A 12,101-nucleotide genomic window follows, 5' to 3' on the forward strand; every position below is an offset into this window, starting at 1 on the left:
AATGCTTCGATTTTTAGTTGAGAAAAAGTCCAACAGCAATTTGTTTCTGTAGCTTCGAGAACAGAGACCTAATGCTGTTAACTCCAGACCAATTGATTCCATTGAGTTATGTTGAGAAAATGTATTGGCTCAAGCGAAATTCACACAATAATGGAAAGTGATGAAAAGTCATTTCTATGCAAATGGTGTTGACAAATGCATTCTATATTTCCTGCTTATTGTGAAGATCTAAATTGCTTTGCCTCACTCTTATTGAATTGAGACCTAAATTATCGTTTAATCTAGTTGTGCTGTGATTTATTTTCATGGGGCACTGCTTTAATTGGTTGTTATTGCGTTCTGTTGGCTTCAACAGCATGCATGAGTATTGAAAGGATATTTCTCCATCAATAAACAGCTTTTCTTTTCCTCCTCCCCCACCCATGAAAGCCATTAAATAGTCCAGTCCATGCTCTCCTGCGAAGCGTCATCAGCGTGAAGGAAGATGGGAGGATTACCAGATTAGATTGACTGCAAAAATGCACAGCAGCACCATTTTCTCTTTTGAAGTGTTTCATAGTGTCTCTTGTTTCTCCTGAACAGCATAAATCCTCCACAAATCAAGAAAAAAACACTTGCTCCATGTAATAGAACAGTTCACTGTGGATCAATTCCATTACATCCGAGACCTGAGGCTCGTTTCTTGAATAAACAGGCCATAACCATTGTGCTTCTCCTTATACTTCATAGTGCTTCTCTTTCATGCTAGATGCAATGAAATTAACAATAGCCACTGTTACCTGTCAGATCTCAGTCATTTGCAACAAAAGGTTGCCCACAATGAGATAGCGTCTCTGACAGTTGCTTCTATTTTCTGTGATTGACATTGTCTGTGGTGACAGGGGGTGGCATGTCGAGGATGAGAGGACAAGGCTGGATGTCACAATCCATTGCTGTCATCGCACTGTGAATGGAGACACAAGACGGTCAAATAGACACACCAGCACTGAAATGAACATCATAAAAGCCTGCAGGCGATGTGTCAGCCATTTTGATTACAATGTAGACTGTTAAATCTAATAAGTTGCCATGTTGCTTTTTTACCTTGTTGTTTGTCATGCATCAGGATATTTTGTTTATGCCATCAGGTGATCTGGTAAATCTACAGATGGGAATATGCCTGAAGCAAATTAACATCAACAGAATGAGTCTTCAGTCAATCATATTGTTAATGTGCAAAAATGAAGATGGATTTCACAGGATCTTCATACACAAGCTGACAATTAATTGTCATTTTAAACAATATTAATTTAGTTGTGTTTTACATTGATAGACAAAACAAAAATCCTTTGGCTAGTAGTTTCCATCAATGTACATTGTCCACATACTCAGATAACTTACCTGTAGTCAGTGGCGGCTCGTCGGGGGAGGCAGGGGAGGCACAGCTTCCCCATAATTTTGAGGTGAAAATGGGAGGAGGACGATTTAATGTTAATAAAATTCACAATTCATTTCAGTTCATATCTCAGAATGTGTATTTTTTGTTTGTAATTTCACAGTTGTAATACCATAACGTGAAAGCGCCGCTTTTCTATCGCGAATGTGCCGAATCTGCTGATGTAATTACAACCGCTAATGATAGAGAAGGGGAGGGGGAGGCCGGTGGAGCGCTGAGTTCTCGTGTCTCCGTTGGTAAAAAAAAATTATCCAATCACCATCGAGTGTTCACTTTCAGCGCTGAGGAGTGTTGAGAAAAGAAACCTAGTAAGGGAGGCTAGCCTCCCTTCTGATATCAACCAATCATCACAGAGATGTAAATTACGGGATATTAGTTTGAACGTCTGCCGCTGCGCTGATAATGTACCAAGTACTTATGAGTAGCGATATTGAATATTTGATTGCCAACAGATTTACCAAGCTGTCATTCAAACAGTATAAAATGTTAACAATGTCCGCCAAACCAAACCTAGTTTTTAAGATTATTTTCAGAATCAAAATGCTTATAACATAAACTATTTATGATTACAATAAATTCAAGCACAAAATTAAAAACATCTATGTTATCTATTAGTATTGCAAGCATAGGCCTAAGTGATAACTTCTAAAAACAGCCCACTGTATTTATTTAGTTTGTAAATAAACTATAAGCTTGAAAGCTTGAATCTAAAATCATTTTCCTAAAAAAGTCAAGAAGTTAATAAGGTAACACTTTACAAGGTTCATTAGTTAACTACATTAGTTTACATGAACTAAGAATGAACAATACTTCTACAGTATTTATTAATCTTAGTTAATGTTAATTTCAGCATTTACTAATGCATTAGGCTATTAAAATCACAAGTTGTGTTTGTTAACATTAGTTAATGCACTGTGAACTAAAATGAACAATGAACGACTGTATTTTTATTAACTAACATTATGATTAATAAATAGTGTAATAAATGTATTGTTCATTGTTTGTCCATGTTAGTTAATATTAATTGTATCATAACATTAATAATAATAACATTAACTGATGTTAACAAATGACACCTTATTGTAAAGTATCAGCATGATGTAACTAAATATATAAGTCAATAAATATCAGCTAAACCAAACCTCTTTTTTTTAGGAATTATAATGCTTAAAAGGGTTAGTTCACCCAAAAATTCCGCCACCTACTGGGATGGAGTGTGAGGCGATGATATCAAGGGAAATGCTAATTTAAAAAAAAAAATCCTTCTACCTATATTTTGTTATATACATTTGTTCTTTTCAGAAAATTAATAAGAACTTTATAACCTTTATGAGAACTATTTAACACATTCTGTAATGCAGGGTTCCTCAAATCTTGCCCTGGAGGGCCAATGCGTTGCAGAGTTTAGCTCCAACCCTGATCAAACTCACCTACCTGTGATTTTCTAATGATCCTGAAGACATTGATTAGCATACTCAGGTGTGTTTGATTAGGGTTAGAGCTAAACTCTGCTGGAAAGTGGATCTCGTGGGCCAGATTTGAGGATCCCTGCTGTAATGTCATAGAATTAATGCCAGCAGATTTTAATTCCTCTTTTAACTGTATTCTTTCCCTTTCATATGCCCTACAGTTAATCAGCACATGCTCTACAGTTTCTGGAAGTCCACAGTGATTACATTGACCAGATTCATGTTTTCCTATCATCTGGAGTAATTTATTAAGAGTAGAGTGTCCAATTCTCAATCGAGATATAACTGTATCATCCCTTCTATTACCATAAGCAGTTCTTACATGGCCTACTTGTTGTTTATATATATTATACAAATGTCTGTGCTTCTAATTCGTGACTGGCGTTTTGTTTTGTTCTCGCTCCGCGCTCGTCACTAATCACGCAACGCCGACGTCCTACGTCATCCGCCGGAACGCCTTCTGCATAGAATAACGGAAGTGAGAAAAAAGCGTTTATTACGTTTGAAATAAGGTGAACTAACCCTTTAAAATAAAATGAGTATGGGAAAGTAATTATGATTACAATAAATTAAAAATTAAAAACCATATATGCAATTTGCCTTGCAAGCATTTGGGTAAGTTCTAACAACAACCCTTTGTACTCATTTACAGTTTAAAAATAAACTGTACAGGTCTAACAGACAAATACAGTATGTGAATATTAGCCTAACGTACATGAAAGTCTGCTATCACGTAAAAAACAGACAACAATGCAAGTGATTCCTCTCTCGCTCTGTAGTGTGCAGGTGGGGACTGGGGAAGGAGAAACCTCAGTTTGAAGTCTCAGTCTTCCTCATTTCAACGGACTACAGCAGCGTCCGTCGGACCATCAGCTCAGTCCCATCATTCGATGCAGTTTTGAATAATCATAACACATACATGGATTTATTGCACTCCAAGTTATGCACGTGACCAAAACAATGACCTGTTGTTATTTCTGGCACTGTTCTCTGCGCTGAACGACTGAAGAATCCCCATAGGCTATATTGGGAGCATCATCTCAGGGAACGGACTCTGGCGGAGCGCAGGACGGGATGGGATCGCAACAGCGCGTTTAGGAAACGGGAATGGCAAGTTTAAACGTTCATGGACTGCGGATGCTTGCTAAAATACACGCGAGGGACGGCTTTAAAGGAAGTTTAAAAAGTAATAATCTGCAATAATTCAATAATCGGCTGTGAATGAACTGCTCTGTCAGTGGCGGACTGTTAATTCTTCACATTAAGCAGCGCTGGTTCTTCGGGCACAATGAAATCCATCTTCTACACGCGCTTTTTCATCCTTCTTCCCTGGATCTTGATAGTGATCATCGTGATCGACATCGATACGAAGAGGCTGTCTGTTCGGAACACGGCCAGCTTTTATTTGTCTCGGCTGGGAAATGTGCAGCAGCGGCAGGTCGTCAGGACGACTCGCACCAGCAGCAGCAGCACCAGCAGCGGGAGTAACGCCACATCTCTACCGGTCATTTATGCCATCACTCCTACTTACAGCCGAGCGGTGCAGAAAGCAGAGCTCACCCGCTTGGCAAATACGTTCCGCCAGGTTCCGCAGTTCCACTGGATCGTGGTGGAGGACTCTAACTCCCACACGGAGCTGGTTTCTCGGTTTCTCGCCCGCTCTGGGCTGCGATACACTCACCTGAACGTGTTCACCCCGCGCAGGTTCAAGCGGACAGGGATGCCCCGAGCGACCGAGCAGAGGAACTTAGCGCTCGGCTGGCTAAGAGGACATCGCTCGTCCAAAGATAAAGGAGTCGTTTTCTTCGCGGATGATGATAACACTTACAGCCTTGAGTTATTTGAAGAGGTAAATACGTCTTCTTGAGATGACTATTGGCTTAATTCTACTTAGACGAGTAAGGATTGATATGAAATCTGAAAAATTAAGTATAGGCTTACTTGGTTAGAAAAGCAATTACAATAGAAATGCTGCATTGCAAATAGTGGCAATTAGACAGAGATATATGGCTGGGGTTCTCAAGAAACCTCTGCTGGTTCACACTGGTCCAAGTCATAAGAGCTCACCTCCATTAATCTATGATATTTTGTTGTCTAGATATGGCTGGGATTTGCTATATGGTTGCTAGGGTGTTGCTACAATCTGCTTGTTGGCCCAGGTCCAAAAAAAAAAAAAACACCCCAGGATCTCACCCCATACCTCTGACCCAATGAAAAAGGTCAAGCATGTCAACCCAAATGGTGCAGGATGAGTTAATTTCCCCCCTAAGAAGCAGCACATTAATATATGCCCATCTTATTTTTTTTCCATCAAATGGAATACAGCATCTATAAAACCCAACAGATGTATAAGTGGGGAGCGTAGATCTACATGCTTTACAAAGTGTGATATACACAATCCAGTGCCTCTGCAGTATTTGCCTTGAGAACTTGCAGTTTAAATTTTTAATAAAATTGAAAACCTAAAAATTTAAAGCAGCAATTAAAGTCAATTGTCATTGTACAAGATGTTTATACTCCACAAGGTTGCTGTATTACATTTAAATATATAATTAGAGAGAAAGAGAAGTATGGTGGCAATTAATAACTCGCAAAGCATCAGGAGACTTCGCTGTGACATCTGTCCCTATAGACATTCATGCGATGTGTTTTATCACGCCATTGCCATCTATTTCTTATGAGTCTCAAAAGCGCAGCAGTTGACGCACATAAGTGAAGGCGACCCAGTATACTGTGTAGCCAAGCAGAGTGAATTAACCCAGTTTAAGGCAGTGGAAGTCACCGAGAAACGAGAGAGTGACCTGACAGCTGGGAAATTAGGATTTGTCTGTTTAAACGGTTGTCTGTGGACGACGGATGAAACTGATAACACTGTGAAGTGATGAGTGGAGAGACACTTCATTTGAGGCTGTGTCTTAGGTTACGCTTTTCTACATCTTGCACACATTAAAAACCTTTTCAATTCTGCACATATTTCTTCAGGATATATTTTTGATCAAGTCAGCTGGATTCTGGTAAGTGTGTAAGCAGTAGGATTAAAGGAGTAGTTCTCTCAAAAATAAATATTATTATTATTACATTAGCTGTACAAAACAGCTCATTATGCTGCTTGAAACTGCAAACCGGTATTATTTTACATATTATTTTAATGTATTGTCCTAATTATAAACACATTGGTTTGTAGTGCAAACAGTTTTACTGCACTTTGATATACTTCTTGTTTCCCTATAGCGGCTAATGAATCGGAAGTCTCACATATTCATAGAAAACAGCTTACTTCCACGTTAAAAAAATAAGGTGGATAGTGCAGTATGCAATATTAAATGTAATGCACAAGTAATATTGACCACTTTTAACATAATTTTATTGTGTTTTTGGGTCCTTTCTGGAGTTGGACCAACATGGACACCACATGTGATAACAATTTTCATTGATAGTTGAACCATCCCTTTAATCAACTTAATTGCACAGAAAACATATTTAACAAGTTCACTTTTCATATTAATTAATATGATGCAATTTGTTTGAAAATGTGCAACTTTTTTAGAAAAAAGCATGAAGGTCTACCCATAAAAAAATCATCAGTGGGTTGTAAGATAATTGAACAAAAACATACACATTCAAATGAATTAGCCACCAAAACATACAAATGTAAGAATTGCCATGGAAATGTGTTGCTTTGTATTCAATGTCTGATGGTTGGACATTTCTTTTATTTGACTGGAAAGCATAAAAAGGGCACCAGGAAGCTGACAGCAGTCAAATGATTAGATGAGAGAAAAGGTTTCCTCCTCTGCATTATATTCTCTGTCCCATCTACAGTAACACAAAATCTTTTTCTCTCTCTTGGCTGTTGTCCAAACCCTGCACTTATAGCTCATCGTCTCATTTATCATCAGTTATTCTACCCTTCTCTTACCTCTGCTTTTTCCTCCCGTCTAAGCCGTTCTCTTTTCCTCTGCCACGGGCCTTACTGCCCTCCTCATTCCTTCAATGCTTGCATTGTGCATCCCTTCCTCCCTCTGCCTCTTTCTCTTTCTCTCTCTCTCTCCATTTCTCTAGAACACAGTTGGACATGAGGATGAACACATGGAACAGCCCCTGAGGGGTAGAGCACAGTGTCAGTATGCTGATGACCCCTGCTCTGCTCAACACAAACACATTACACGGCACAACAATGAGAGTCATTTGGCCTTTCTCAACAGCTAGTGTTTCATAATGACAAATATTAATGACACATAGGAAATGTATTCATTTAGTACATACTGTTTTCCCCAAAGAGAAATGCTACAGCTCGAGTGATTCATCCTCAGGCGACAGTAACATAAAAGAACTGCAATACAAGGACTCAAAATTAGCTAGAACAGCACAAACTAGTACAGATATGTGACAGAGCAACAGTGAAACAACAGTTTTGTTAAGGTGTAGTAGGGAGTTGAGTACAGTAATCAAGTTCTAGTGGAAAAAAAAATTGGTCATCAATTGACCCTTCGCATGGAGTTTGATCGACAGGTGATCTGACCAATCATAACACAGAATCTGCCATTTTTGTCCGACAAACACACCAGACTGGAAAGTTGATTAACGTTGGTGGACTTGAACTTGAAAAATGGTGTGTATTGACATCTTTCCGCGGTTGAAACAAGATACCTTCTGATACTCATTCATGTTTCTTTCATGTTATAACTAGTAAAGAGGAAGAGATGATCGGTTCACGTCACATGCCGCTTGAACTGAGGCGCTACAGTGATCTGTCACAACACAATAACGAGGCACAAAACGGTATTTATTGTTTGAATTTCTTTAAAAATGACAAATATGTTTCTTTGTTTTAAATCTAAAGTAACCTGCTCTGTCTTGTCTGTCAGTGTCCTCTTTGCTCCGCAATGTAACAGTTATTTTTCACTGCGTGAGAACATGATGTGTGGCATGAGAGTGGCATGGCTTGTTGGACATAGCAACAGTAAGGAAGGGGGGGGGGGGTCTTGCGAAGGGTCAATTACTAAGCACAAATGAGTTTATTATTTATTTATTTTATTGCGAAGGGTCAATTACTCAACTGTAGTTCCAAACCATGTATGTATGTATTCTGCTGAACGCAATTACCAGATCAGTACTTGGGTTGGCAACCAAACAAATTCAGGTCCCATTAACTTCCATTGTATTTTTGGTCCATACAATGCAAGTCAATAGGAACTGAAACTTGAAAATTTGGTTACCAACATTCATCAAAACATAAAGGTCATAGAGGTTTGGAATGACATAAGGTGAGTAAATGACAGAATTTTCATTGGCGGAACTATCATTTCAAGTCCAATGAGATTTCAGCATGTGCAGCACTACTGAAATAAAATCCCAATGACCAGTGAAATGTAGCGTTGCTTGTTGCAATCGGTTAGGACAAAAATTCAGATTATCAGTTTACCCTTTAACACCTATTTACTGGAAAAACTCGTTTTCCTAATGGGTATTTTGCCTAGTTTTACAGTTAAAAAATGTGAAAACAAGATACGTTTACTTGAGAAGCCACACTGTATAAGATAATGAGACTTGTTTTCATAGATTGAACAGTTTGTCCTACTGCATTGGCAGTTTTTTACTTGTTTGCAGTTTAATGTCAGTGCAGTAAAACACTTATATTTATGCACTTATATTTAAGATAATATTTAGGAAAACTAATTTGTTTCAAGCATTTTCAGATATTGTTACTGGAAAGCAAGTCAGAGGAGACTAACTAAAAAAAGAGTTACAATGTGATTTTGTGCTGTGCATGTATTGGCAGCACATTGTCATAATGAAGTCATATTTTGATTTTCGTGTTACAATAAACTCTCTGCAATGTATTCTCCTACCCAGCCTTGTGTCTTCGGTGCCACGCCACATCACCATCATCAAATTCTGCATTAGATTTATTGTTCTCAGTTGTAACCTGTCTTTCCTTAGAAATATAGTTCCTTACTAGATCCAATTTTGTTGTTGCATTGTTTGAATCCTCTCTGGAACTGTCAGGCAGCATGTAGAGTTTTGTTATCGAAGGTGATTTTACCTCCCTAAAGATATCGAACACACTCGTCTACTACAAATTTATTTCTCTGCACCGTGTTGTCAAAATGGGGCCAGACTTTCTTATTCCCTGTCCCTGCAGGAAAACACATGGGTCACAAAAACTGCCAAATACAGATGCCTAGCCATAGCTGCCTGTAGCTTGAGAGCTCAGCTCAAAGAACAGTGTATGTGACACTGCATTTGATGGCTGTGCCTGTTGCCCTTGTTGTCAACTTCAACGCAAAAGGACGCTTGGCACCTGCAGATGACATCCTCTTTGCTATGGAGATTTCTTTGACTTTGCCTTTGAGCTGTGTTAGACTTTAAGAGCAACATTATGGAGATGGAGCCTTTGAAGAGAGGGAGGAAGACAGACATTAGAAATACAGCTAAAGGGGCAGCAGTTTGGGCTTCAAAGCTTGTCCGTTGCTTACGGCCGCCAGCCACAGACACGTCACCCAACTGTGTACAGCACTCACATAAATAGTGCAACCATTAAATATTCAAAGGCTACTCTGACCATTTGTTCGAGAAATTGCAGCAACGCTCATTTCCCCAGTGACAAATAGTTTTTATTTTTATTATATATGAAGGAATGAAGGGAAAACAAGATTCTTTCAGCAGTAGGATGTTTAAAATTCCTCAAGGAAGATGGTATCTTGTTGGAAATGACAGTTTTAGTGTTGGCAGGTGATTCAATCAGATGTGATCGTGTTTATGAAACTGAAGAGGGATATGTGCTGTCTCCAGCAGACTGCAGGTGGATGGACTTATTTGTACTGAAAATGAGCCAGGATTTTATAATAAGCCATGCTGTGCGTGTCGGTACTACGCTCGTTCCTTGAAAAATAATAATAGACTAAGTACTGCATTTGGTTAGCAGTATAAAGGTCCAAAGAACCGACTGGAGGATCCACAACAAAACTCTGCAGATCTTTATAACTTTGGTGGATTGGGTTTGTAATAGTATCATATTTATCTTCTGCTGTTCAGATGCGGTCAACCAGGAGAGTGTCAGTGTGGCCAGTGGGACTCGTAGGAGGCCGGAGATACGAGCGGCCCTTGGTGGAAAATGGGAAAGTGGTTGGCTGGTACACTGGTTGGAAGGCTGACAGGCCATTTGCAATTGACATGGCTGGTAAGACACCACTAAAATCTCTTGAACTTCTCTTTTAACAACCTGCACGGTCATTAAAACACCACTTTTTACTGATTATTATTACAAAAAAACTGAAAGATAATGGAGTATAAAAATCTTGCTGCACCATTGTTGCCTGACCAGGAAAAAAAGGCACATATATCTGAATATATGACAATTATGCCTGTTTTACACTATGTGCAGGATAAAACGTTGACACAAAAGCATGCGTTCACACTAATGGCATTTCTGCTGTGTAACAGAACCGTAGAAAATTACAGACAATTAAGTGATTTCCAGGTTATTGCACTGTATTTTCTTTAAAAATGGCCCAAAATTATAAAATAGTTATCAAACTATGGAACAGAATCTAAACCATCACTTGTCAGTTCATTATTTTATGTTGCTTTAGGAAAAGCTGTATTGATAAATCAGTTTATAGTGCATTTTCTCAAAATGTTCTGCCTATAATACATTCAGTGCTGAAACTGCTTACTGTAAATGATACAACTAAAACAAACAACAACAACAAACCATGCCTTAGACATGAAAAATCCTATGCATCATGGCTTAATGGGGTTTTTATAGTTGGTTTAGTATTACAGATTAAGCAGTCGTTTAAAAAAAGCTGTTTGACCAGTTCTTGGAAATATCTCTAAATGTCTATTTGTAGATTTAAAATATGTATAGGCCCTCAACATGATCTAGCTCACTCCCTTGAGTGACAAAGAAAATTTTTGACAATACATTCCACTGGTTAAATAACAGGTTTCTGGTGACTGGCACTTTCCGTCATCCAGTTGGTTTTGAATTCCAGGACTAATTTGTGCAAATCACATAAAACCTCAAGCTGAACACTAAACTGCCAATTTTTTTACACCCTGCCCATCTGAAAGCTTCCATTTAAGTTACATTTATTCATTAGGCGTACACTTTTATCCAAAGTGATTTACAGTGTATTCAAGATATACATTTTTATCAGTATGCTGATTCTCCTGGGAATCAAACCCATGACACGTGGCATTGCAGGGGAGCTACTGTGACCAATTAACCATCCATCAACGGACTTGATAAAGACATTTTTAAAGTTCAGAACCATTACTGTAAATGTCTTAAAAGTATTGGAGAAGCAGAACAACATTAGCTGGAGCATTATGTCTTCAAGTTTCACCACAAGGTCTCTCAATTTTATTTAATGTTATTAAGGTATTGAACTTCCGCCATCCATATCTCTGTCCATCTTCTCTGAGTTCTGAAGGATATTCTGCCCACGTTATACCATGTGCTGTCGATAATCACAACATCAGCTGTGTGAGGAGCAGCTTGCCTGCTCAGATAAGCAGATGGGACTTCTTTGCAGTTTGGTCGTGTTGATACTTTCCAGACTGCCCCTCACTGAAGTCATTTCAAACAGGCATATAAAATTGGCCCAAAGCAGGCAGCAAAGCGGTTCCTATATAGAGAGACCATGCAAAAGGAACGCTCTAAGCTGAGGGAAAAAAGCTGTGAAACACTAGAGAGTCTTCTGAAGAGGCTTTTCTCCTATACAACACTAGTGATACTAGCTAGAGCATGTCAATGTTTACGAAGGGAAGGCACAGAGAACCAGGCTTGTTAATATTAAGGCAAAGTAACACTATTAAAAACCCCCCGAAATAATTGATTTAAATGTGAAATAAAATAAAATATAAATACAATCTGAAAAACTTTAAAAAAAAATTATTCTACATCCCTAATCCTACCCAATACCTAAACTTAAAGGGGTCATATGATGTTGCTAAAAAGAACATTATTTTGTGTATTTGGTGTAATGAAATGTGTTTGTGCGGTTTAAGGTTAAAAAAACACATTATTTTCCACATACTGTACATACTGTACACTCCTCTATGCCCCGCCTTTCTGAAACGCGTCAATTTTTACAAAGCTCATTGTTCTGAAAAGCAAGGTGTGCTGTGATTGGACAGCTATCCAGTGCGTTGTGATTGGCCGAATTCCTCAAGCGTGTGACGGAAAT

The 12,101-nt window shown here is 38.6% G+C and overlaps 1 protein-coding gene across 2 annotated transcripts in view; it reads left to right on the forward strand.

Moving 5' to 3' along the window:
- The first annotated feature begins 3,735 nt into the window (after positions 1–3,735).
- LOC107718837 (galactosylgalactosylxylosylprotein 3-beta-glucuronosyltransferase 2-like) overlaps positions 3,736–12,101 on the forward strand; it is a 19,512-nt gene continuing 11,146 nt past the window's right edge. For both annotated transcript variants that reach the window (XR_001637463.1, XM_016526079.1), the window contains exons 1-2: positions 3,736–4,753; positions 9,943–10,087. Coding sequence is in view for 1 of the 2 variants with exons in the window: in XM_016526079.1 (XP_016381565.1) it covers positions 4,193–4,753; positions 9,943–10,087 (706 nt within the window). In the remaining variant the exon portion in view is untranslated. The remainder of the gene's footprint in view (positions 4,754–9,942; positions 10,088–12,101) is intronic.

Source organism: Sinocyclocheilus rhinocerous, unplaced genomic scaffold (assembly GCF_001515625.1).
Source record: "Sinocyclocheilus rhinocerous isolate Xijiao unplaced genomic scaffold, SAMN03320098_v1.1 scaffold3288, whole genome shotgun sequence".
Taxonomy (NCBI): domain Eukaryota; kingdom Metazoa; phylum Chordata; class Actinopteri; order Cypriniformes; family Cyprinidae; genus Sinocyclocheilus; species Sinocyclocheilus rhinocerous.